The following is a 25,481-nucleotide window of genomic DNA, read 5'->3' as shown; positions in this document are numbered from 1 at the left end:
GTTTTAATTTGAAGTTCCCGATGAATAATGATTTTTACCATCTTTTAATGTGTGTGTTGGCCGTTTGTGGATCTTCTTTGGAGAGACATTTACCCTTGTCCTGTGCTGGTCATTTGACGTGGTTACTTTTTTCTTTACTGTTGAATGGTAAGACAGTTTTTTTAATGTATTCCATGTACAATCATGTGACTTGTAAACGTTTCTTCCTATTTTATATTTGTGTTTTCTGTTTCTCGGTGGTGTCTGCGATGACGTACAAAGGTTTTGATATCACTGCGGTCCAATTTATCTGTTATTCGCTCACTTGTATTTTTGGTATCTTAACTAGGAACCCATTACCTGACTTAGGGCCACAAAGGCTTACTCCACTGTAACTTGGAAGTTATGAGATTCCAAGAGTCTTACAGTCCCTCAGCTCTTGCATTCAGGTCTTTGATCCATTTTGAGTTAATTTTCTATATGGTGTGAGATAGGGTCTAATTTTATGCTGTTTTCTGGTGGAACTGTGGTTGTCCATCACCATCTGTTGAAAGCACTACTTTTTGGCATCTTTGTCGAATAAAAATCTTCATCCAAACCAAAGTCAGAACATTTGGACTTTTGAAAACTCATGGTTTTCGTGAAAGTGTTTGAACAATTGAGCGTCTCTACCAAATGATGCTCTGTTCTTACAGGGACTTCGGAGGACTCCAGAATTAGAAAGACAGAATCTGGTTCCTCCAAAATCTGGAATGTAAACCCAGTGTCTGCTCAGGTCCATCCGATCGTGGGCATCCTTGGGTGGAGCCATCCACTGGGGAGCAGTCTTTCTCATGAGTCATGTTAAGGGGCTTTGAGGGTGGCCCTGTATCCCGGTGACTGGGCAGCCCTGAGCCGTGTGTTGGATTCAGTGACTGCAGACAGCGGCAAGATAACACGGGCTGTTTACAGCGTCGTGTGGAAAGGACTGCCTTTGGCAGAACTGATGGAATGAGTGGTTTTGTCTTTATCAGTGTGGTACTTGTGTCACTGGGCATCACAGCTCCTCAGTAATGACAGTTAGTGGAGGTGAGACTCCTGCGTCCTGGGGGCGAGCCCAACACAGAGACCGTGGCGTGGCTCAGGAGGCCCAGATGACAGTGATGCTGGAGGGGAGACACGAGTGTTCCCTTGGGGCCTCCGTCCCGAAGAGCGGCGGCAGTGGTTTCCGCCGTCCCTGTGTTGGCAGGTGCTCGGTGGACAGCTGCGCGCTGAGGGCCGGGGAGAGCGGCCAGGACGGATGGCCTGTGACTCCTGAGGGGAGAAGGTCGCAGGCTGCGGTCACATTCGAGTCCCGTGGCCGGCCCGTCTTCACCCTGCGCCAGGGGAGATTGTGTTGGTGGCTCGGTTGGCTCCCCAGCGCCCGCCCCGCTGTCCTTCCGCGGCCAGTCTTCCCCGAGCAGCAGGGCGGGCCGGCGCCCTCTGTGTCTGAGGCCTTGCGCGGACTCTGAGCGGATTCGGGCCAAGAGGGAGAGCCCCGTAAACAGTCCCCGGGGCGGCGGGGTTTGCAGAGCAGTTATTTCGGGGGCATCCTCGGCAGATTTAGGGCTTGGCTCTCCTTCAGGAGGTGTGGACGTGGGTGCGGTTGCTGCTGTGGTGCCCGCTTCGAGGCACAGGCGTGAGCGAGGCTTTAGGCCTGCACACCTGGCCGCCTGCGGAGGTGGGGGGTGCTGTGGCGTGGGCCTCGCTCCCCTCCCCGGGCCCCGGGCAGCCGGGGTTCTTGTGGGGCGGGGGGAGCAGCACCATGTCCTCGAGGCCGCCGGCAGGGGCCCTGCCCGCAGGCGCGGCTGGGACTGGTTCACGGTGCTTTGGAACAGGCTGAACTCGGCACGTCTGGTAGCTGCAGCCGCTCGTTCTGTGGCACAGCTGTGCTTGACAGAGGTGTGTGTGCAACTCAGTGAGATCGTGACCAAGGTCCACTCAGAAGCAATAAGTGCCCGCCCGCCCTCCCTGCCGCAGCCCTTTCCCTCTCACCCTGGCCTCTCCCCTCCTCTCCAGCTGCTGCAGGGCCAGGCGGAACAGGAAGGCGGGAGTTGCATCCTGGCCCTGCTGTTGGCAGCCCTGTGACCCTACAGACTTTCAAGAAAGAAAGTAAAACTCAGAAGGGCAGTCTGTAAACAGAAGAGCTCGTGCCTGCCTTCCGGGGGTTTGCGGGTCCGTGAGGAGTCCTGACGCGTCACAGGGCAGGTAAACGCTTCCGTCCCGGTCGCTGTGTGGACGTCCCCTCGGAACCTGTTTAGAGCGCAGCGCCTGGCCCAAGCTCGGTGCTTAGGAAGTGTGGCCGCGCTGCAGGGCTGTGTCGGCTGCTCGCGCGGTGCTGTCCAGCCCGGCCCGCCTCCCTGCCTCCGAGCCACGATGCTTGCTCTTCTCTGCTCTTCCACACTTTCCTGCCGCTCTGTCTTTCCCCTGACGGACCCTCTGGCTTAGAAGGCCTCTTCTCCTTCACAGCTAAATGCTCCCTTGAGGCCTGAAAACCGCAGCTTTCCCGAAGCCTCCCTGGGCTGCTCTTTCCTCCCACCTGGAAGGGACGGGCTTTTCCAGGAGTTTTGTTGGCATTTTTGGTGCTTCTCAAGTACTCCATGTTCTCTCTGCAATTTTTTTTTTAATTCTTTCTCTCTTCTGCCTGATGATAATTATTTGAGGGTGACCAAAATGTTTTCCAGTTTCTCTGTATGTTCCAGAACAGCACAGGTCCCGTAACTGCTCAGTCGTTTCAGGATAGATTAGAGATCTCTTTCTGATTGTATGGTTAAACCTAATCTGATCCTCTTGAGATGATCCTGGCTGCCTTTTCTGGGATTGTCTTACACACGCGTAAACTTGAAGAGTATCCCATTGGTGTCGCGGGCCTCACAGCCGTCCAGCACGTCCGCGGCGGGATCTCCCCCCCGCCCCACTCCCTGCCGTGTGCTCAGGCCGTGCGGAGGAGGTGGGTGTGGGTGGGCGCTCGCTCTGCCGGGTCCTCTGCACCCGGACCCTGGCCCTGACGCGGAGCTCACAGCCAGCCACAGCCTGCGCCGCTTTTCCCTGCCTGATAAATCGCCCTTTCTGACTTTTCTTCTTTTTTTTGTGCAGACAGTCGTGAGAGACGTCAGGACAAGGATGTTTCACTTAAGGACTTGTGCTGCTAAGTTGAGGCCGTTGACGGCCTCACAGACTGTGAAGACATTTTCACAGAACAGACCAGCAGCAGCTAGGACGTTGGGGCAGATTCGGTGTTTTACCGCCCCCGTTGCTGCTGAGCCATTCCTCAGCGGGACTAGCTCCAACTATGTGGAAGAAATGTACTATGCTTGGTTGGAAAACCCCAAAAGCGTACACAAGGTAAGGCTCCCGGGAGCGGATGTCTTCATGTGTTCCGAGTCTTGGCCTGACGTTGGCCGGCCATCCAGGTAAGTGCCTGTGTCCTGAAGAGCCTTCTGGAAGGTAGGCAGGCCAGCCGGCAGGCAGCACAAAATCCCACCGAGTGGAGTCGTCTGCTTCGGCAGCCCGGCCGTCAGCCCGGCCCCCAGCGACCGCCCCTCTGGAGCAGCGCTCCCCTCTCACTTGGCGCACCGCATGCTGGAGACCCGCTCCCTGGAACAGAAGGCCTGTTCGACCTGCAAGCGTCTTGAAGAGGCTCACGCACCGTTTCCAGGCCTGCCCGAGGATTCCATGGGTATAGACTCCGAAGACACGAGGCAGACAGAAGCCATGACCCCGCAGGATACTCTTCCGTCCCATCTTCCTGAGAAATCTTAAAACCATCGTGGGCGAATGCTGTGTAAATGGCATTTTTGATCAGTATGCTTCTATATTTGAAAGTAAATTCCCTGCGCGCTTCTTTCTCATTCCCCTCTGTCGCCTGTAAGGCACGTCCATCAGAGCCCCCGTGTGCACACGTTTGCTTGGTACAGGGCGTGCCTGGTGGCCGCGTTTCTTCCTTGCATTCTGGCTGGTGATGTTGGCGGGTTTTCAGGCCAGGCAGCTGGCCCGGTTACAGGAACTGGAGGGTGGGTCCCCCAGTTTCCATCTGTGCCCCGTTTGCAGGCTGTGGGAGGTTTGGAGGAGACGGTACATGTGAGGAGCCCAGGGTCTGCACAGAGGAGTGCCCGACAGAGGCCGGCCAGCGGCAACTGTTGCCTTGGCCTCTTCCTTCCTCATGATCTTGGGGTCTCGTTGTCAAAAGGGAGCTGCTTCCACTGGGCCCCTGAGAGTGACTTTACCCTGAAGTGTTCGTGACATTTAAGGTTGGATATGTTCGTGTGGCTGCTGGAGCCACTGCCCGGTCTCATCCTGGCCTGAGCCTCATTGCTCGGCAAAGGAGGGCATCCAGCCGGGTCCTTCCCCATTCCCTTGGCAACCTGGAGGCCACGTGGCTCCCTGAGCAAGGTGAGACTTGGTTTCCTGTGAGAGTAGCTGTTTCCCTGGTCTGTACACAAAGGGACCGTCCAGAGGTGTCCCGAGAAAGCGGCCCTGCCGGCGATGCTGGCCATTGGCCACTCTGAAGACCGGCGTTGCGTGCTAGACTCTGGACTAAAGCTCACCAGACCTGTCCCTCGGCCTTCTTCTCCCCAAACATAAGCTCTGTGGAACCAACCACGGCTTCTGTCCTTTGGGCTGTAGTAGCGCGTGGACTCCGGGCACGGTGACGTGTGCCTTTGCGGCGTCCGGACTTCATTCCTGCTCCCAGGCAGCACGGCACGGGGACGGCTCCACCCACGGGCCAGGGAGGAGTGCGGGCTGCGGACTGGGTCCTTGGGCTCTGCTGTCAGAGGAAGAGAGCGTGCCGGCTCTCAGGAAGGGACTTGCCAGCCGGATACGAGAATCTGCGTGGGCCGGCGTCCTCAGGCCAGATTTTATGCGCTGGTGTCTGTGGCGGGGATTCTCCAGGGGACAACCCGTCTTCTAGAAAGAGACGGGGGCAAGGCGGCTTAGTCAGGGGGCGTGCCTCTCCACTGTCCCAGCCACAGGGAGTTGATTTCCTCTCCAAGCTGGGATAGGCCTCCTACCCGATGTGTCCCTGTTTCTTCAGAGACACAGTCCGGAGCTCGCGTCGGATTGCAGAGGCCTCCGTGACACGGGGAAGTCCTTAGAAATGTTGACTTCTCTAAGAGTGCTTCGTTTGTACTTGTGTTTTAGAACACACAGTCCAAGCAGACATGAAACACTACATTTGAAGATGGAGATTGTTTGGCTTTCGGACCCCCATGTGTGCACTGTGGTGCAGTGTGGACTCCGTGCCCTGAGGTCTGGTCCTCTCTTTTGGCACAGAACTTATTCATATCTGGCAGAAACAGAACAATTTTAGCATCTCCCCTCGCTGCCCTGCTACACTCAGCTTTCCAATTATTTTAGCTTTTTATAATATTTTCAAACAGTAGAGGGAAGAGAATAAAATGAGCCTCTGCGAGGAGACCCACGTCCAGCCTCAACAGCACTCCACAGTGTGCCAGTTTCTAGAACCTCCTCCCGCCCCACTCTTTTTTGCTTGTTCACTTGGGTGGGGGCCCAGGGGAGTCTTTGAAGCCAATCCAGACCTGCGTCCTTTCTGCACGACTCTCACCAACAGGAATATGGTCTTTACCACACCTAACAGTTCACAAGATAACTCTCCAGCGTCTACTTCTCAGCCTCAGCCGGCTGTGCCTCTCTTAAACCGTATGTGCTGGTTTGGTTTGGTTTGAAGATTTTTATTTGTTTACTTATTTATTTGAGGGAGAGTAAGTGAGAGAGAGCGCGTGCGTGAGCAGGGGGAAGGAGAGGGAGAAGCGGGCTCCCTGCCAATGCAGGGCTTCATCCCAGGACCCTGAGATCATGACCTGAGCCGAAGGCAGAGGCTTAACCCACTGAGCCCCCAGGCACCCCATGGAACACTTACATTTTTAAATGTTTCATCGTGAACACTGCTGTGGTGACGTACATGAGCGGTTCCGAGCTGGGGCCCTCATGCCCCTGGTGCATGGACAGGCCCCTGGCCCCGACTCCGCCCCGTCCCCGTCGTCACCTCCAGTCTAAATGCCTTGTCCAGCACAGCCCACCACTGGACCCCGTTAGGAATCCTCAACAGGGGCCTTTTGTGTTAGCAGACCTCCCTCATGGGGGTCTCAGCTGTGTTGAGGACAAGTCAGATGACAGCATCTTTTTTTTTTTTTTCTAAGAGTTTACTCATTAGAGAGAGCACACATGCACACAAGCAGGGGGAGCAGCAAGGAGAGGGAGGGGGAGAAGCAGGCTCCCCACTGAGCAGGGAGCCCGACGTGGGGCTCGATCTCAGGACCCCGGGATCATGACCTGAGCCAAAGGTGGACGCCCAACCAGCTGAGCCTCCCAGGTGCCCGAGCAGCTTTTTTTTGTTTAAGTCTTAGAAACACTTAGAATGAAAGCCACATTGCCCCGTCAGTATTTCAGACGTTGGGCACTGCCGGACCCCATTTGTGGGCAGAGGCACATCCCCCCACCCCCTGACCACATACACACCGGCGGAGCGTGGTGTCAGCCCTGCGAGGGGAGACCCTGGCTTGCTCCCGGTGCTGGAGCTGGAGGGAGGCCCTCTCTGCCTCTGGCTATCCCCGGAGCCGCAGAGCTTGCTTCCCCTGCCAGGCCTTCTTAGTGGCCTCAGCCCTCTTCCGAAATAGTCTCTTCCTCTTCTCGTTAACCACACCCGTTTCTGTGCCATCCGGGCTGCTCCAAGCACAGGGACAGCTCTGGTCCTGTGTGCTCCCTGCACCTGGACAGTCTCCAGACTCAGTCCCACGTCCTGCAGCCTGGACCATTCTGCCTCTTCGTTCATGCTCGTGAGAGACAACCCCCTCATTTCGTGTAAGAGAGCCAGACGGGCGGAGAAAAAGCTCATCATCCCCAGTTCACAGTGACACGTGCCTTTTCCCCGTCACCGTGCAGTTCTGAAGCCGCCCTGGCTGTGATAGAGACCTCTGTGCCGGCCTCAGCGACAGACACTCACATAGTGCAGGCTCACAGGTACATGGTGGGATTTCAGTGATGTCTTCCCTTGGTGGCGCTCGGCTTCCCCCATCAGCGGTACCTCAGCCCCGGTGACTGGTGTGTGTGGAGGCACCCAGTAGGCGGGGTACCTTCCCTAGCGGCCGCAGGGTGCTGGTGGGGAGCCGGAGTTCGCGGCTACAGGGCGCAGGGAACAGGAGGCGGTTTGCAGCCCAAGGCTGTGCGGTTGGAGTGCAGGGGCAAGGGGCTGCGGGGAGACGTGCTGGGGCCGGGGCCTTGTGCACACCGGCCTGGCCGCCACCTCTCAGCCCCAGGGCCACAGATCTGCCTCTCCTGGAGGGGGCTGTGATGAGCCAAGCCCGGAGCCGTCTGAAGGTCTTCGGGCTCTTGGCTCTGCCACCCTTGAGGGTTGAGAAGAAGGCCTCTACGCCACGTTGTTGTGACTCCCAGGGTCAGGTTCTCTTGGCATCTGCGGGGACTGTGCTGTGCGTGGACAGCCCCCCGAGGTCCCGAGGTCGTCTCTGGCACGGTGTGAAGGGGCCTCCAGCCTTCATCTCGAGCAGAGGCTGGAAGCAGCAGTCACGGTCAGGTCGCACAGGGCAGAGCCGAGGCCGCTTTCCTTTGCTCGTGTTGGGGGGCACTGAGGTTCCGCTCGTGCTCCCGCAGGGCGGGAAGGTGACAGAGGTCGTCCGAAGACGTTCCCTCCCCTGTGCGGTGCTGGGCCTTCAACACGACGGTGTTGCTGTGAGTGAGGGCACCCAGGCAGAACCTCCGGTTTTAACTGCTTGCGGTAGAGACGGCTCCGTGGCAACAAGTCAGACAGGCCCGGACCCCAGGGCACTGCCAGTCCCTGCCTCCCAGACGCAGTGCTGGGCTGGTCGCAGCCCTGCCACAGACGGAGGGGTGAGAGCCACATGGTGGGACATTGGGACGGGCACACACAGCACTTTCAGGGAAGGCTGCAACCCAGCAGTTGCCACAACGAGGGAACATCGGGTGGGTGTGAGGACCGTCCAGTGCAGCCTTCTTGTGCACAGCAGGGACAGGGGACGCAGAGCCGCGCACCGTGGCTGGGTCGCTGGGCTCAGTGACCTGAACGCAGTGCAGAGCTTCCAGCACACCTTCTACGCAGGAGGAGCCTGTGTCCTGGGGGCTGGGAAGGACAGGAGCCTCACAGTGGCCCCTGGCAGCCCACGAGCCACCAGTGACCACCCTCTGCTTGAGGAGCTGCCCCCGTCGGTCTGTTTGACTGAATTAGCCTGAAGCAGCTGAACCCTTGCTCCAGGATGGCCGTGGGCCGCTTCCCGCCCTGGCGCTTGTGCTGGTGGCGCGAGGAAGCACTGTTGGTACCAGGACTTAACCACGAGGTCGTTTGTCAAGGGGCTGGGGTCCGACCCAGACCCGCACTCCCTTGGCCTTGCGCTGGCCTTTGCGCCCAGGGATTGGTCCAGTCCAGAGGCTGCCTTACCCACCCCCCAGGCTGGCTTTACGTCAGGGCCCTTGGCAGGGTGCCGCCAGAGGGTGGTGGCGGCATCGGGTGACCTGCCAGGCCGAGGTGCTCCATGCGGGCGGGTAGAGCCCGGTGGACAGGAAGAGACGGGGTGGTCAGCCCAGAAGCCAGCGGCGTGGAGTCAGTGGCTGGAGTAGAGCTCAGTAGCCCCGGGGTGGAGCGTTGACCCTCAGCTCCTGGAGCAGCTCCACATGCCCTGCGGCTGCTTGTCACGGTGTGGTGAGGTGTGCGGGTACAGGGGTGGGTCCCTCTACTTGCCGCGAGGATCTGGTACACACGCAGCCGGAGCAGCTTCCCTGGTCCAGCCCGGCCCTCCCCAGCCCGCGGGAGGCAGGCTCACCACCGCCGTGCGCTCGTGTCCCTGGGGCCCTGAGGTCATGCGCTTGCGCTGGCCGCCACATCAGACACCCGGGGCCTTCAGGCGGGTGACAGAGCTCAGAGTGGCATGTTTGCCGCCCCTCTGACACTGCAGCGCTCCGTGAACGGCCGGGAACCTGTCCCCAAGGCGCCTGTGACCTGCTGACAGTGAGTAACTGAGGGCAGAGTGCGTTTGCCTCCCCTCCCGCTCCCGCGTCCGCCACGCCCACCGGCGCCAGGGCCCTTTCCCGGTGGGGGGGGGGGCCTCTGCATTCCGGAGGCCGCGGGTGTCTACAGCTGACACCCCACCTGGCACCATGCCCGACACGGCACCTGCCACCCCCCCCCCCCCCCTGCCCAGGCACCACAGCAGACTTGCCAGGCTGTTCACCCTGTGGCGGAGCCTGAACCTGTCCGAGTTTGACTCGGGTGTGCTGGGCACCTGCTGTGTGCAAAGCCTGGAGTAGCTTCCTAAGGGACGTGTGTGTGTGGCTTTAGAAGGGCTTCCTCTGCTTAGAGTGGAGACGGGGTGTGATGACCAGGAGAGCCCCTTGTGGTTGCGGGAGGTCTGGGGGTGTGAGGGTGATGGCTTTTGGAACAGAGCTTTGCAGACTATAGGTGGATATTTTCGTTTATCTGAAATTCAGAGTAAGAATTCTGGTGGTATTGGGGGGTTTTTTTGTTTTTGTTTTTTGTTTTTTTGTTTGTTTTGTTTTTCTGGTGTATTTTGGATCAGAATACTCTACCTGTTTATACTCAAAACCTACCGTGTTTTGGTGAGGTCATCTCAGCAACAAGTGATGGTCTCAGCCCCACTCGTGGGAGGGGATGGCAGGCCCAAACCTCCACTGATGGCTGTCCCCTCTTCCCGTGTAGCCCGTGGCCTGGCTGTGGCAGACTCTCCAGTCCTGTCTCTACCAAGTCACCCTGTCCTGCAGGGCTCACAGCACTGGCTGCCCCTGAGGTGCCATCTTCTTCCATGTCCGCCCCATTCTGCTCCAGAGTCCCACACTCGCTCATGTCCCTGCCTTTCCTGAGAGAGGGGCTCCTGGTGGTCATCCACCTGTCCCCAAACCTGAAAGCCTGCTGCATGGAGGTGGCCTCAAGCGGGTTTCCCTGGGACTGAACTGTCCAAGAGCACTGCCGGGGTACATCATGGGTGCCTTTGGGAAAACCGTTCCCGTGCGGTCAAAACGTCACTGGAAGCCTTCCGTCCTGCGAGACTCCCTGGGGCAGGTGCCTTCTCTCGTCCTCCCTTCAGGCCACCCCACCCTCTCCAGCAGTGGACAGGGGACAGAATGTCCATTAATGGCCACTGCTAGGTTCAAGAGCAGGCAGTGGGACAGAGCGTTTCCTTGGTGGGATAGTTGTGCACCAGTGGCAGTTGGCAACGGGGTGTCGGGACCCTCGGCGTGAGTCTGGTGGCTGGGGGCTTGTGTCGCACGGCTGTGTGGCGGGGCTGGGACTCCCACCCCGCTTGGTCTGACACAGAAGGCCACCCTCTGGGCCCAAGTACCGCAGCCCCAGACCGCAGCCAGTGTCGGCGGTGCCTTGTTGGTCGAGCGCGTTCCAGAGACGGGGCCGGATGTGCTGCTGGCATCTGCACTGAGAGGTCACCCCGCTGGCCGGTCCCTGGGCTTTCTTCCCTGTCTACTTCGTCGCCGCAGTTACTGCTCAAGGACAGGTCACCACACCACACCACACCACAGAGTTGAGGTGTCCAGAGAAGAGGAGCGAGTTTGGCTCAGAGAGGAAGGCACGTGTGGCGCTTGCACATGCACACGTGCACACGGGGTTTTTCTCAGTAAGACACCTGGGGCCACTCGCCGTGATGGCACAAAGGCCTCACATTGCCAGGCTCGAGGAGCAGATGAGCAGGGATAGCCGTTCTCTTCTGGAAGCTTCCTCCTCTCCGAGGGAGGGGCTCCCCTGACTGGCCCCTCGCGGTCACGCTCCACTGAGTGCGGCAGTGGCGAGCACGCGGGTCTGAGAACCTGTTGCCACGGCGTGTGCCGGCGAGGGCTGCGCTGCTCAGACAGGAAGCCCTCTCCGGGCGGTGCCCAGGCCCTGTGTTCCCCCGTGTTCGGGGGCCGGGGTGAGGGACAGAGGGAGACAGGGAGACAGGCTCCTTGGGGAGCAGGAACCACCGGAAGGATGGCAGCGGCTGTGTGGGGTGGGGAGGCTGCCGCCAAAACGCAGCCTCCGCGTGCAGGGACTTTCCAGCGAGCTCCGGTGAGGGCGGCCGCCGTCGGAACTGCCCGTCTCGGGTTGCGGGCGGTGGGTGTGCAGCGAACAGACACGCCTCCCGGACTCAGGCTTGCAGAGATCCGCGCGTGAAAGCCCCCCCCTGTCTTGGTGGCAGGGGGCTCGCTGCTTCCTCGGGGACAGCTCCCCGGAGGGCAGGTTCCCAGCCTGGCCTGGGGTGGGGGTGAGTGACGGGAACCGGCGCCACATTCCGGCCGCTGTCCTCCTGCCGACTCCCTCCTCTGCAGGACTGGTGTGAACCAGTTTCTTCTGCCTCCAGCACCAGCTGGGCGTTTGTCCTCGGCCAATTGGAAATCACCTGGAGTTTTATTCCGAGCACAAAAGCAGGTCAGAGGGAGGAGGCCCCGTGGTGGTGATGGTCCCCCCAGCCCCCACTTTCCGGGGCGGGCTGGGTGGGGCCCCTGCCACTGCCCCCGCGGCTGCTGGAGAAGCCTTTCATTTCTGCGTTTCCTCGGCAGGGTGGGCGGAGAGCGGTGCTGTTGATGGGAGGGCTGCCCACTGTCCCGCGTCCCTGTGGCCCTCCCTGTGGCCTAGCTGTCCCAGCGCCCTGGGCAGCACGCCGTTGGCTTGTAAGCCTCACTGCCACCTCGGAGGGGCTCCTTCTGGGCCAGGCCCTCGGTCACTGGAGGCCTGAACGGAGGCCAGGGAGAGCCCTGGGCCAGAGCCACTCCCCAGATGCAGGGGCTCACTCAGATGTGCTGGACAAGCCCCAGAGGGTCAAAGGATGTGGGGGTCCAGGGTGTCAGCTCGTTGTGTGCTCGTCCTGAACCAGGTGGGAGCTGGGAGGCCGCCTTCCCTTCAAGCCTTCCCCCACTCAGGAGGCCTCTTACCCTCCAGTAACGAAGGCAGCAGTCTTTCCAGGTAGACACGCTTTCACCCGAGTCACAGACAGGCCAGGCTGGTGGGGGAGGGGGGCAGGGATGGCCTGGACCCCCGGGTCCTGGATCGTAGTGGGTGCCCCAGCTGTCAGGTTTCGTGCGGCACAGGGGGCTTTACGTCGGCGTGAAGGCAGGTGCCAGGAGAGAGCCCCACAGCCCGTCTACCATCAGCTGACACGCTGCAAATGAGCTGGAAAAGTAAAAGCAGTAAAAGCTTGACTAATGAGTTAAAAACATTTTACAGTTGTTATCTGGACACAAAGGCACATAAAGTGTGCAACTCAGTATTGGACGGTCATCCCACTAACGGTTTGATTTTTGAGAATGACCTTTTCTGAATACAAAAGGAGGAAGTTCTTCTCGTAGAACGATCTAAACGTTTCGCCCAGCTCCCTCCAAAGCAGTTATAGGGAGAGACCAGACTGCCCCACAGGAGGCAGTGCGCCAGGCCTGCACTGGTGACAGGCTTGTGACCGGTCACTCAGGGGCCCCGAACAGCTGAACTGAGCCTGCCTGAGAAAGCAAGAAGGCGGTGAGGACCCGCGCCGTGGCCTCAGTCGCATACGGTCCACCGGTGTGGTGCCCGCCGAGCCCCGGCCCAGCTGCTCCGGACGGCGTCCCGGTGGCTCGTCCTGGGATGGCGAGCAAAGAAGTCAGCCATGTTGGTCCCGGGTCTAAATCGTACTCTTGGAGGAACCTCAGACACTGAGGGAAGACAGCGTTCCTGTGTCTGAACTTGCTGGTTTCCGATAGTGCTCTTCCCAGAGGAACGTCCCTCAGCCTTCATCTCTCTGAGCTCAGAAACATGTTTTTGAGACCTCACATCTTTGCGTGAGGTGACACCGTCGTTCTCGGTGTTCCTGTAAATCGCAAATGGGACCTTCCGAGCACGGAATACTGAGGACAGAAGGACAGACAGAACCAGGATCGCAATACCACAAGGCGGTTGGGAGCAACGGTCACCCCGGGTCATGACGCTCTCACTGCCGACAGGTTACGGTCTGGGTGTCCTTAACCGTGTGTTTCGCTCTCGACAACAGACCTGTGAGGGTTATTCGGAGCTGTCCTCCCCTCATGGGATGGAGCACAGGAAGTTGGGTGACTCACCCACGTGTCGGAGCTGAGATCCAAGTTCTATCCCGGAACACGTGCCCCTGATGGCTCCTAAGTGGCCCTCCTGAGTTAGGGGCGGCTGCCTCCCCAAGCGGCCAGTGAGGGAGCATGGCAGCCTTCCACGCGCGAGCCCTGCACTCCTTCCCAGGGCCTCATTCTGTCTTGCGCTTGGGAACACAAGCACGAGTAAGGCCAGCCCAGTCCCCCCAACGCTGCGCCCAGCCTCTGGGTTTGGAGAGACACTTGGAAGGCTCGGTCCCCCTCAGGTGGTCCCGTTGGGGCAGCTGCAGACCCACAGACAAGGGCCAGGAGCGCCGGTCTTCCAGATACCTGGGCCGGGGCAGACGGGCTAGGAAGGTCTCTGTTCCCTGCATTCCGGCCGCCCACCGTGGAAGCAGTCGTTACGGCTCTGGAGTGCTGCGGCCTTGGGCCTGTGGGGCTTTGATGGCAGGGCCGCCTCGCATCTTCTGCATCTTAGGGCCTGGGGAAAGGGGCATCCCGGGGGCCCCACCCTGCAGGGGTGCGGTCAGGCCGTCTGATGAGGAGTAAGTCGACCCAGCCAGCCTGCTGGTGGGCGGATATAACCGGGACATGGCTTGCCTGCCAGGAACACTGCTCTTTGGGGCTAAAATTGAGTCCTACGTCCTAGGTGAGCCGTGGGGTAACGTGAGTTCCTTCTTTGTCTTTAGTCATGGGACATTTTTTTCCGAAACACCAATGCTGGAGCGCCGCCAGGCACCGCCTACCAGAGCCCGCTCCCCCTGAGCCCGGGCTCCCTGTCCACCATGGTGCGAGCGCAGCCGCTGGTGGACGCGCAGCCCAACGTGGACAAGCTGGTGGAGGACCACCTGGCCGTGCAGTCTCTCATCAGAGCCTACCAGGTAAGGCTGCGCCCGCCAGCTGCCAGCACCCCAGTGACACGTCCTGGAGCCAGTGCACTGTCCCTGCCCGGGAGCCCAGGGAGGCAGAAACGAACCGTGCTCAGAGCAGAGGAGCCGGGGACAGCCAGCCTGCCCCTGCCTGAGCACGTCCTTGCCACCCGTAGCCTCTGCCCTGCAGATAGCTCCTGTTTCTTTCCATAAGTTGACAAGAAAAATTCGTGGGCAGGGAAAAACGGTCCTTGCCAGGGTCTCGAGGGGGCTGCTGCTCACTGGGAGGGAGCAGGGACCGGCAGGGGTGCACCCCCTTCTCAGTCGCCAGCACCCACATACGACAGGAGGAAATGACCCCGTGGAGTTTGGGATAGAAGCAGAGCCCGTGGGTGCGTGAGCGGGGGTGCGGGGCAGGCTGGTGTCCCGGAGCCTTCCAGTTAGCCGTCCGCGCCATCAGAGGCTGGTGGGCAGGACACGCGGGGCTTCCCTGACCCTTCTCCACCTGGCAGGGAAGAGCCCAGAATTCAGACCAGAACGCTGGTTCTGAGAGAAGCTCTAAGGACAGGAGGAGAAATCGGGTCTGGGGATCCCTTCCAGGGTCCCGGGGCACCTGGGCTCCCCTGCCGCCACCTCTTCCGTGGATCACATGGAGTTCTTGTCTCTTCTGGGCGCACTTCCAAGAGACACCATGGATCAGGGCAGGTGGCACGGGGCCGGGCAGTGGGTCCTGGCGAGTCGACAGACACCCCGAGCCACGTGGCCGGCACGGCCCTGTGCTCTGGAGTGTTGTTCAGTGGGCGTTTCTGGAGGAAGGTGCATTTGGTGGCTCCTGACCATTGCCTGGCTCATGTAGCCTCGTTAAGTTCAGGCAGTCCCAGGTCCCCTCCGCAGCCGCCCGCTCTCACACCGCTAGCAGAGCCCTGGGCCAGGTAGCCAACGCTTGAGGTTGGGCAGGCTGTCTTCCTCCTTCTCCTTCTTAGCTCACGTCAGATGCTGAAGCCTCTGTGCCCCTCAGCGCGGCCTGCGCTCCCGTCCTTGGGGGCGCTGGTGCGCTGAGCTACACGGCCCCACGCGGGCATCAGCCCCCAGTGGGCCCCACTTGGTTTATCCAGGGAAACTCAAGGATCCCCCAAACCGCCAAGTTCACTGTGACCCGAGTTTATCTCTGTTTACAAGCGCAAGAGCACTTTCATGATAAAATATTCGAAGGCTTCTTTTAACTGATTTTGTTATTTTGGGTTAAGGTTTGACCAAGTGTGACTTTTCCCCCCCCACAGCCCGCGGGTCCTGCTTAACCACTGCTTGTGTTATTGCTTCCAGGTCAGGGGTCACCACATTGCAAAACTTGATCCTCTCGGAATTAGTTGTGTAAATTTTGATGATGCTCCGGTAACTGTTTCTTCAAACGTGGGTGAGAATTGATCTGTAAACGCTAATTTTAATGTAATTTTACTTTTTTTTACCCCTTCCCTCTTTTTTTTCTCCTGTCCTTTTGTGTGTGTCCCCCTCCCTCGCTGGCCCGTCCGTAGATACGAGGGCACCATGTAGCGCAGCTGGACCCCCTGGGGATTTTGGACGCCGATCTGGACTCGTCCGTGCCCGCTGACATTATCTCCTCCACAGACAAACTTGGTGAGGGTCTGGGAGCGGCCAGCGCCGCGCTGCTTAGCTGCTCCGGTCACAGCTGTGACGGCCAGGACGTCCTCAGACAGAAGGGAGAGGCTCTTAAGTTTCCTTCATTCTGATCACTTGAAATTTAGCGGGTTTGGGGCAAGTTACTTTTATCCCAGCTTTTCACTGAGACTCTGTGAGCTCAATTGTCTAAGTCTCAAAATTGGAGAGTACAACCCGGGGCAGACCCAGTTTGTGACACCGAGAGATGACCTCCCGGGCAGGCGGGTCACGTGACGTGCCAGAGGCCGGCTCTGCTGGCTCGGTTTCCAAATCCCAGTGTGGCACGGCCTCTGCCAGACGCGGCCTCGCTCTGGACTGTCGTCACATGTGGTGCTCTTGGCACACGGCACGACCTGCCTTTAACGGGCGAGTTCCAGAGTGCGCTGTGCACTGGGTGTCGATTCCCAAACGCTGGTGATCACACTGAGGAAGGAAACTTTGGAAGGCATCCCAGCGCGCGGGGAGGTGCGTGGCGCTCGGGCAGTTGCTGCCCCGCGTCCCCGCTACCTTCTCTGCCGCCGCGAAGCACACGTAGGCGCGGCTGGGCTCACCCTGCGGTTGCTTTCTCAAGTTAATCTGCTCTCGGTCACCGTGCCGCTAACCTGTGCTGAGATGACTGATCCGGAAATGGCCAGGTGTCCACCAGACGCACCGTGCATGCTAATAAAACTCACGATTGCCTACCTGCCTAACACTGCTGTCTGCGAGGGGACAGAACTCGCCTCCTCGAGCACTGGTCTCTAACCTTCTGTGACGCCCCAGCACCCTGTAGACGTCGCTGGGCTGTGGTGTGGGTGGTCAGGCTCCAGCCGGGTAAGGCGAGGTTTCAGACAGCGTCGGCTCCAGGGTCCGTGTTAGCTAGCAGTCTGTCCCTGCCGTCTTCACTGGAGGGACGCTGCCGGGGCTGCTTGCCCTCGCTTCCTCCTCCCCTCGCAGCCCCAGCAGCACCCCAGCCCCTTGCATCCTGTGCTCGCCTGTCCTGAAGCCCCTCGGCGGCCCCCCAGGTGTTGAAGTTGGTGCCTCTCTCCAGAGAGGGGTGAGGGCCTCTGGCACCACGACACCGCGAGGCATTCCGACAGGAAGGGGGCACAGCAGGTAGGGGGCGGCCTGTCATAGGCACCTTCGTTACATGGGCGCCGCTCTGGTGGTCCTGCGCTCTCACTCGAACTTCGGGGAGCGGGGTGTGAGGCTCTGCTCTGTCCCGCGTTGAGACTAGTCAGGGCAGGACAGACCCGCAGCCCACAGGCGCCGGCAGAGTTGCTCAGAGGTCCCCCGACACTCCCAGCCCAGCTAGTCCGGACAGGCTGGGACACCTGGCCGTGCTCCAGTGTCCCTGTCCCGGTGCTGGTTGAGGGCAGAGGCAGGAGTGGGAGCAGGACCTCTGTCATGCTTCCCACTTCGCTCCCGGCCACTGTGGCCTCACTCTCCTAGAGTAGTGTCCCCGAGCGTTTGTGGTGCACCAGGACAGCCACACAGACGTGGCCCCAGAACCCCCTGGGCTCCTTTGAGGAAGAGATGCTGCCTCTCCTGGCCAGGAGCCCTTCAGAACCGCCCGGAGCAAGTCAGGGGGCAGCCCCTGCTCTGCAGAGGAAAGTGCAATTTCATCCTGAGAATTTGAAATGGTTGTGATGAGTTCTTTCTTGAGGTGTAAAAAACGGAAATAGTGAACCTGCAGGAAAGTTAGCTTGAATTGTGTCACCTTTGGTGCGTGCACGTCTTCGGGAAAACAGCCGGCCCAGCGCATCCACTGCTCGTGCACGTGGGCACTTCTGGGTGCTTCCATGCCCCTCGTTGCCTCCAGGTCACGGGCCTGGCCTCAGAGCCAGCTCCCCTGGCAGGAACCCCGGCTCAGGATTTGTCGCACCTCCTCATCTGTGAGGCTGTTTGAGAATCGGACTTCTTAGAACAGCGCCTGGAGTGTCCCACGCGCCGCAGAGCTGTGAGCTAGTGTGATTCCGAGCAGACTTTTGAGCCAGGTAGCTGCCAGGCCGTCTGGTAATGAGGTGAATTCAGAAACCGAGGGACAGAGCAAGCAGCCCGGGGCCACCCCCGGGTTGGTTGGTGAGGGAGCCCCAGAGCTGCGGCTGGAGTAGGGTAGCCTGTGTGTCCCCTCGTGCCCCCTCCGGGCTGACCTCCCCTTCTCCCTGGGGGTGCGGGCACAGTTTCTCCATTCTCTTGTGGGGAGCCCAGGCTCGGGAGATGCTCACTCTGCACATGTAGGAGAGCATGCTGTGCTGCTAGAGAAGCAGGTGGGCGGAGGGACATCTGTGGGCAGGCGTGTGAGCCCAGGGCTAGCAGCTGCCTGTCTCCAGGGCCGCAGATGCTGGTCTGCAGTGCGAGCAGGGCTATGTGCTCCCAGGTGTTTGTGTGAAGTAGTTACCGTTAAGGTCTTGGCCTTTGACTGGTTTGGAGAGGGTTGGGAATTGCAGACCAAAGTCCCTACCCTGACGTCACACGCGTCCTCCTGGCCCCCGAAGTAATGGTTGGAGAGAGAACTCACGGGCAGGCTCTTACCTGTCACAGCAGACTCGGCGGGTGCGCAGGGCTCCTGGGTGGCTGGGATGCTGGGGTCACCAGCAGATGCACACACAGAAATACCGGCTGCCACCGGTGTGGCAGAAACCTCGAGGACTGATGACTGTCATTGAGATTTTAAGTTTAAACCAGCGTTTGTGCAGTTTCTCCGCTGGCCTGTGATTGGGTGGACGATCACTAGCAATGGGGACGCCTTTTTCCCAGGATGTGTGTTGTCAGTAGCCAGGTTCCGGCCGGGCCCCAGAAACGCGGCCTCAGATCTGTACCCTGTTTTCCTGTCAAACCCACACCCGTGGAGGAGGGTAGGGAGCACGGACTCGAGATGCCTGGGCACACATTCCTCCTCACATCCTTCGGGAGGTCCAGACGGGTTCGGGTTTCCTAGCAAGGCCTACCTGGTTGGCCCTAAATTGGGGTCGGGGTATGGGTCTTGATGGAGAGCTCCGGACAGAGTCCTGCAGGGTCAGGATCGTCGCCGTCTCCACCACAAACAAACTGCACGTAGTCACCCCCGTGTCACGTGCGGGCGGGCACGTTCGTTTTGCTCGCATGGGAAGGAGCTGAGCCACTACCACCCTCCACTGGTCTGGGACGTGCAGAAAGGTCCCATTGACCTGCCACCCGTGTCCCACGTTCACGTGCGGCACGTGAATTAGACTCCAGCTTTGATGTCCCGGCATTTGCAGTCTGGGTAGATGCGTGCTGCACACGGTGACAGAGGTCACGGCCCTTTAGTGTGATGTGAGGTTTCTACACACAGGGGAGCCTGGAACAGATTCTGTAGATCACAGGGAGGAAACCCGGGTGCCCCAGGACACCGAGGAGCTCCAGGGGCTCGCTCTGTGGCTGCGCTGGCTCTCCTTTGCTGGTCTGGGGCTCCTGGTCAAGTTCACTTCCCGAGACACTTCTGTCACCGTGAGCGCCGTGTCTGGGTAACGACGGCGTGTGCACCTTCACGTTCACTGTCCTCTGAGCTGTTGGGCAGTTGTCCCATCGCAGCACCATGGCAGGTAGCGTTTAAGAGAGAGAAGTCAGGAATGTGGTGAGAGTTACCAAAACGAGACCCAGAGACAGGAAGTGAGCAAATACTGTTGGAGAAACAGGCCAGTGGGTGTGCTGGGCACAGGGCTGCCACAAAGTTGTAAATACCTAAAACTTGTTGAAAAACAAAAAACGGAACAGGAGAAAAACAGAAAAGCTCCGTATCTCTGAAGCACGATAGAACAAGGTGTGCCTGTGGCACGGGGCCGATTCAAAAGCCAAAAATCTTAGCACCACTCTGACCACGTCCGTGGGTTTGCTTGCTCTGGCCCGGCCGGGGCTGTGCTATCCTGCTGTCCTTCTAGAGCACCCCGTATCTGCCACAGCCACTTCTGCTCCCTCGACGTCTGGGGAGAATAACCAAAAATAGAGTTGATCGTTAGCTTTCCTAATTTTGGAGCGACATGGAGCAGTTCACTTGACTCTGTGGGCTGCCGTGTGCTGGGGGTCGGGCTCATGCCGAGCCAAGGTCACAGGGGTCATGTCATGCGGAGGCATCCTCCTGGACGCCCAGGCAGCGCGGGGCCACCGTGTTGGAATCCTACGCACTCCTGTCTCCCGCAGTGTCGCGCGCACATCCGGAAGGACCGTGTGGGTTGCAGCGATTCCCGTGTGTTCTCTGCAGACGACACACGCGCACTGGCTGTGCCTGTCTTCTCTTAGTTCTTCCAGGAAGTACAGATCAGAATGAAAGCATCCACCAGTACCCAGAGTGAATGGACGTCCGCATTTCAAGACATTCCTCGTGTGGCCTATAGAGTTTCTAACAGACAGGGCTTGCTGGCCGTTCTGTTGGGGCGGAGCGTGGTCCTTTGTCTTGGTTCTGAGGATTGAAGGACAGAAAGGAACATTCTTTCTTCTTGCCCTTAAGCAAAGCGTCCAGACTTCTGTGCGGAACCTGGATGATCTGTTGTCTTAAGAGCCACCAAGCTCTGCGGTCCTTGCTGTGTGCTGCTGTCCCCACGGGAGAGGGGGAGGGGGCTCTGCACTCCTGGTGACCATGAGCACGCCCCCCACCACTCAGCCGCCAGTCCTTGCGTGCCCTGCCACCACGACCCTCTCTGACCCCAGCCCCCGGGCTCATGCTCCTGAGGCACCAGGGACAGGAGAAGGAAAGTGCTTTGTGTGCCCAGACGGACACCCTGGCTTTCACCAGTGGCCCGGAAGGCATCCAGGAATGGTACAGGGCCCTGAAACGTTTGCCGCAGGAGGCCCACGGGCAGCCCTCGGGCGGTCCTGCGCAGCTGAGCTCCCTCCTGGTTCTGCCTTGTTGCTGAGGTGGGACTAAGGACCCACCTCTGTCCTTCAGAACCCATCAGAATTAGGGTCTGGTCCATGCCTGCTGCTTTGGTTCTGAGGACGGTCTGCTAGAAATTAGGCCTTTCCATTTTTGTCCCCTGGCTTTGTCACCCTGAAGTGGGCTAGGTGGGTGGGTTCGACTCCCCAGGAGAGCGCTGTGTCAGCCCTTCCTTCAGGACGGGGAGGTGAGGAGGTCTTCCCGTGCAGGAGCGGCCTTTCCCTCTGGTGGGCGCACCTCATTCCGGCTGTCCCTGAGCAGTTCCCACATGCACCCAGTCGCTGTCGGCCCCCCAAGCCCCACCCTGTTCCCCTTCAGTGTCTGTCTGTGTGGCGGTGTCTGTCCCCCTCCCCCCGTGACTGCGGTGACGGTGCAGGGTTGGGATGTCCCGGTCTGGAACTAACTCTCGCTGTCTTTTTCCTTCTGCGCTCACCCACGCCACCTCACTCTGCCTCTCAGACCTTGCAGTGTTCAAGGAACGACTCCGAATGCTAACCGTAGGAGGTAGGAAAATAACGCGCCCTTCACCTCTCCGGAGCTGAGGACCTCATTTGAGCAGGATGTGCAACTTTTCCCAGCATGCCATTTGGGGAAAGTTGACCGTTCCTTGTCCTCACGTGCGTTGTCCCGTCACTCCGCTGTCACCCAGCAGGGTGGCGCCACTTCTGTGTCATTTCTGTTCCGTCCATTCTCCCCTCCCATGTGTCTCGCCGCTGCTTTGCTGAGCTCTCCAGTGCAGGCGGCCTGGAGCTCCTGCTCAGCCAGCGGGGGCGGAGGCCACGCGGCATCTGCATGTGGGCACACCCTCTCCTCCACCTTCCATGCTGTGCCTTCGACTGGGCTCTGGATTCTTTCTGGTTCTATTTCCGGTGCATTTGGGACGAGATTCTCTGTTGATCTTCCCATGTTTGAGGGACAACTAAAGCACTGATAGAAACTTACTTCATGATGTAAGGAATCCTCAGTGACCCGTGGTTCTGGGCAAAACACTTTGAAGAATCCAGAGTGAGGGCTGGGGTCCATCTGCCTGTTGTCACGCCCCCCGTGGCCAGTCTTCCTTCCATGCCAGGTGGCCCTGGGCGGTTCTCTTTTTCCTCCATCTCACCACAGCTGTGAGACCCCAGTTCTGATGACACTTTTTGTTTCGCGATCACTGTGGACTCATAGGCAGTTGTAAGAATTCGCAGAGATCCTCGTGCCTTGAGGCCGGTCCCATGGTGGTGACGTCTTGTAGACCATAGCGCATCCCACCAGGGTGCTGGCCAGGCCGGTCAGGGCCTTCCTGTAGCCTTCCTTAGCCACACCCGCCTTCCCTCCATCCTCCTCCCATTCAGCCCCGGCAACCACGATCCTGGGCTCCGTTTCTGGAGCATTTTTGGCAGTGCAAGGACGTTATGCAGATGGGACCACAGTGTGTAACATTTGGGAATTGGCAGTTTTCAATCAACCCAATTTTTCGGGGGTTCAAGCCAGGTGGGTTTGTAACACTGGTTTGTCCCTTCTTGCTGAGCAGAATCCTCCCCGTGGCTGTCCCACACGTCACTGTTCACTCATGGACCTTGGCATTGTTCCCGTTCCTTGGCTAATAGGGTCTTTTGCTGGGCAAAGTTCTAAATTCTGATGGAGTCTGGTTTGTCAGTTTTCCCTTCTATGGATTGTGCTTTTGTTGCCAAACCTAAGAATCCGATGATTTTCGTCTACGTATCTTTCTTTTTTTTTTTTTAAGATGTATTTATTTATTTTAGAGGGAAAGTGTACGTGGGAGGAGGGGCAGAGGGAGAGAGAAGATCCACACTGAGTGCAGAGCCCATAGCCCAGCGGCGGACTCCGTCTCACAACTCGGATATCATGACCTCAGCTGAAATCCCGCTGGCCACTTCTCCTTCTCAGCCACCCAGGCACCCCTCTATGTACTTTTCTAATGGTTCTCCAGTTTTGCATTTTACATTTAAATCTATGATCCATTTTGAGTTAATTTCTGTATAAAACCTGAATTTTAGGTCGAGGGGGTTTTTTTGTTGGTTTTGGGGGAGTTTTTTTGGCTGTGGTTGTCCGGTTGCCCCAACACCTGGAAAGTTTGTCTTCCCTCTGTTGAATTGCTTTTGCATTTTTGTCAAAAGTCGGTTGGATTGACTTGCACCAATCTGTTCCTGGATTCTCAATCCTTTCCTATAGTCTCTGTATCTGTTCCCCCACCACTGTCACTCTTGGTTACCCTAACTACTGAGCTTTATTTTCCTGCTTCGGAACTGTTGTGGCTGTTCTAGGGCCTTTCTCTTTCAGATGAGTTTGAGAGAAGGCCTGTCTGTTCACACAACAAGTTGCTGACATTTTGGTGACAGCAGTGCTAAATCTACAGACCCTTTTAAGAGAACTGGCATGTTTATCCCATTGCCTCCCAATCCATGAACCTAGTATGCCTGTCTATTTAGATCGTTTTTTATTTCTTTCATTAGTTTTTTGTAGTTTTCAATGTGTAAGTCCTGGAAATGTCGTGTTAGATTTATACCCAAGATTCTTTTTCTTTTTAATTTTAGTGTCTGCATATCATTACTAATATCTAGAAATACTAATATCTAGAAATAGGGGATTTTTGTGTTCATGTTGTATCCTGTGGCCTTACTTGAGCTCACTTACTCTAGGACTTTTTTTTGGGGCGGGGGGGGTCGGTTCTATAGAATTTTCTGTGTAGAGGATCATGTCATCTAACAAGAGGAACAATGATTTCTTCCTTTTTAACCTATGTTCCTGTTATTCCCTTTGCATGCCTAATTGCCCTGGCGAGAATCTTGAATACTGTTGAGTAAGAGTGCTGAGAATGCACATCTTCACTTTGTTTCTGATCTTAGGGGGAAAGCTCTCAGTCTTTCATCACCAATTTAGTATTAGCTATAGATTTTTTTATAGATGTTCTTTTCAAGTTGACAAAGTTCCCTTCTCTTTATATTTTTTTGCTGGTTTTTATTTTGAAGAAGTGCGAAAATGTTCTGTATCTGTTGACACACATGATTTTTCTTTAACATGATAGTATGGCGGATTACACGGATTGATTTTCAAATATTGAACCAACCTTGTATCACTGGAATAAACTTCACTTGGTCACGGTCCTGAATTCTTTTTAAATATTGCTGCAACTACATATTTCCTGCATCTATATTAATGAGGGATGTTGGTCTGTAATTTTCTTTTTTCATCTGTCTTTGCCATTTGTATCAAGGTAGTTCTAGCCTCATAAAATGAGTTATTGTGGTTGGGGTTTTTTTTCCTCCTTTGTTTTCTATGCTGAAAGAGATTATGTGGAGCTGGTGCTAATTATTCTTGAAGCATTTGGTAGATTTCTTCAACAAGACCACGTGGTTGTTTCTTTTTCAGCTTTTTATTTAGAAATCCAATGTCCTTAATGGTTGTAGAGCTGTTGCAAATTGTTTTGTCCCGAGTCGAGTAATGGCCGTTGGTACTGTTCTCCGAATGCTGTGTTTCATCTGACTTGTCAAGTGTACCTACAGAGGGTGGTTCACAGGATTCCCTTAGTATCTTGTTGATATCTGCGGGGTCTGTATTGCTACCCTGTTTTGTTCCTGATACCTGTAATTTGTGTCTCTGTTAGTGTTTTGTTTTATTTAAGATTTTATTTATCTAGAAAGAGAGGGGGATAGAGAGTGCGCATGTCTTTTGCGGCGGTGGGGGGCAGAGGGAGAAGGTGACTTCCAAGCAGACTCCGTGCTGAGCATGGAGCCTGACCCAGAGCTGATCTCACAACCCCGGGAGCATGGCCTGAGCTGAAGCCAAGAGTCAGCCGTTTATATGACTGAGCCACTCGGGCACCCTGAGACTTTGCCTCTTCTGTAATGTGTGTGTTTACTGCTGAGATTTTCCTCTGGGAACTGCTCTAGCTGTGACACAGAATTTGGTATCATATTTTCATTTTCATTCAGTTCAATGTGTTGATACCCTGTAATACTTCCTCCGTCGTTTATGGATCGTTCAGGAGTGTGTAGTTTCATCTCCAGTAATTTGGAGATTTTCCTTTTATCTGTCTTACTGATTTCTAGTCTAATTCCATTTTGGTTAGAGAATGCACTCTGTATGATTTCAGCTCTGCTAAACTTGTCGAGGAGTTTTTATGGCCCAGGAATTGTCTGTCTTTGCATATGCCCCAGGGCACTTGGAAAGAAGGTGTACTCTGCTGTGGTTGGGTCCAGTGTTCCGTAAATGCCTGTTAGAGCTTGCTGGTCGGTGGTTGTTGACTCCTGTATCCTTGGCGAGTTTCTGTTTACTCTTTCAATGAATTCTTCAAGAGAGAAATGTTGAAGTCTCCAACTATACTTGTGGGTTTCTCTATTTCTCCTTTTCCCCCCCTTTTTTTAAGGTTTTATTTATGTATTTGATAGAGAGATAGAGCCAGAGAGTACGAGCAGAGGGAATGGCAGAAGGAAAGATAGAAGCAGACTCCCCACTGAGCAGGGAGCCCGATGCGGGGCCCCAATCTCAGGCCCCTGGGATCATGACCTGAGCCAAAGGCAGACGCTTAACCATCTGAGCCCCCCCAGGCACCCCTGTGTGTTTCTCCTTCCTGTCCTCAGTTTTTGGCTCACGTTATTTGTAGTTCCATCATTGGGTGCATGCACGGCTAGGATTCCTGTCTTCCAGGTGGATTGACCTGTTGTCATGTAATGATATTCCCTGTGTCTAGTAATTTTCTTTGCTCTGATGTCTACTGTATCTGATAATAATACAGCTACCTCTGCTTTTGGTTGTGTTTACATTTTTATTTTTTTCTATCCTTTTACTTTTAATCTGTCTATGTCATTATATTTGAAGTGGATTTCTTGTAGACAAGCATCTAGTGGGGTCCTTTTTAATTTTTTTTAATCCATTTTTCCAGTCTCTGTCTTCTAGTTGGTATATTTAGATCACTTATATTTAATGTAATTATTGATATGCTGGGGCTTAAGTCTAACATCTTGCTCTTTATTTTC

At 56.8% G+C, this 25,481-nt stretch overlaps 1 protein-coding gene across 3 annotated transcripts in view; it reads left to right on the top strand.

Moving 5' to 3' along the window:
* Positions 1 to 25,481, top strand: part of LOC111157029 (oxoglutarate dehydrogenase) — a 52,814-nt gene that overhangs the window by 7,019 nt on the left and 20,314 nt on the right. Inside the window, exons 2-4 of one of the 3 annotated variants that reach the window (XM_022518231.1) lie at positions 3,094 to 3,342; positions 13,773 to 13,964; positions 15,485 to 15,587. In XM_022518231.1, coding sequence (XP_022373939.1) covers positions 3,121 to 3,342; positions 13,773 to 13,964; positions 15,485 to 15,587 — 517 coding nt within the window. In that variant the 5' untranslated portion in view covers positions 3,094 to 3,120. Of the gene's footprint in view, positions 1 to 3,093; positions 3,343 to 11,183; positions 11,420 to 13,772; positions 13,965 to 15,275; positions 15,367 to 15,484; positions 15,588 to 25,481 lie in introns of those variants that run through there. The other 2 variants (XM_022518232.1, XM_022518233.1) reach the window with 2 other exon arrangements.

Source organism: Enhydra lutris, unplaced genomic scaffold (assembly GCF_002288905.1).
Source record: "Enhydra lutris kenyoni isolate GAN:26980312 unplaced genomic scaffold, ASM228890v2 scaffoldscaffold51, whole genome shotgun sequence".
NCBI classification, from domain to species: Eukaryota; Metazoa; Chordata; class Mammalia; order Carnivora; family Mustelidae; genus Enhydra; species Enhydra lutris.
The sequence above is the reverse complement of the archived record's forward strand: the minus strand, read 5'-3'. Positions and strand labels throughout refer to the sequence as shown.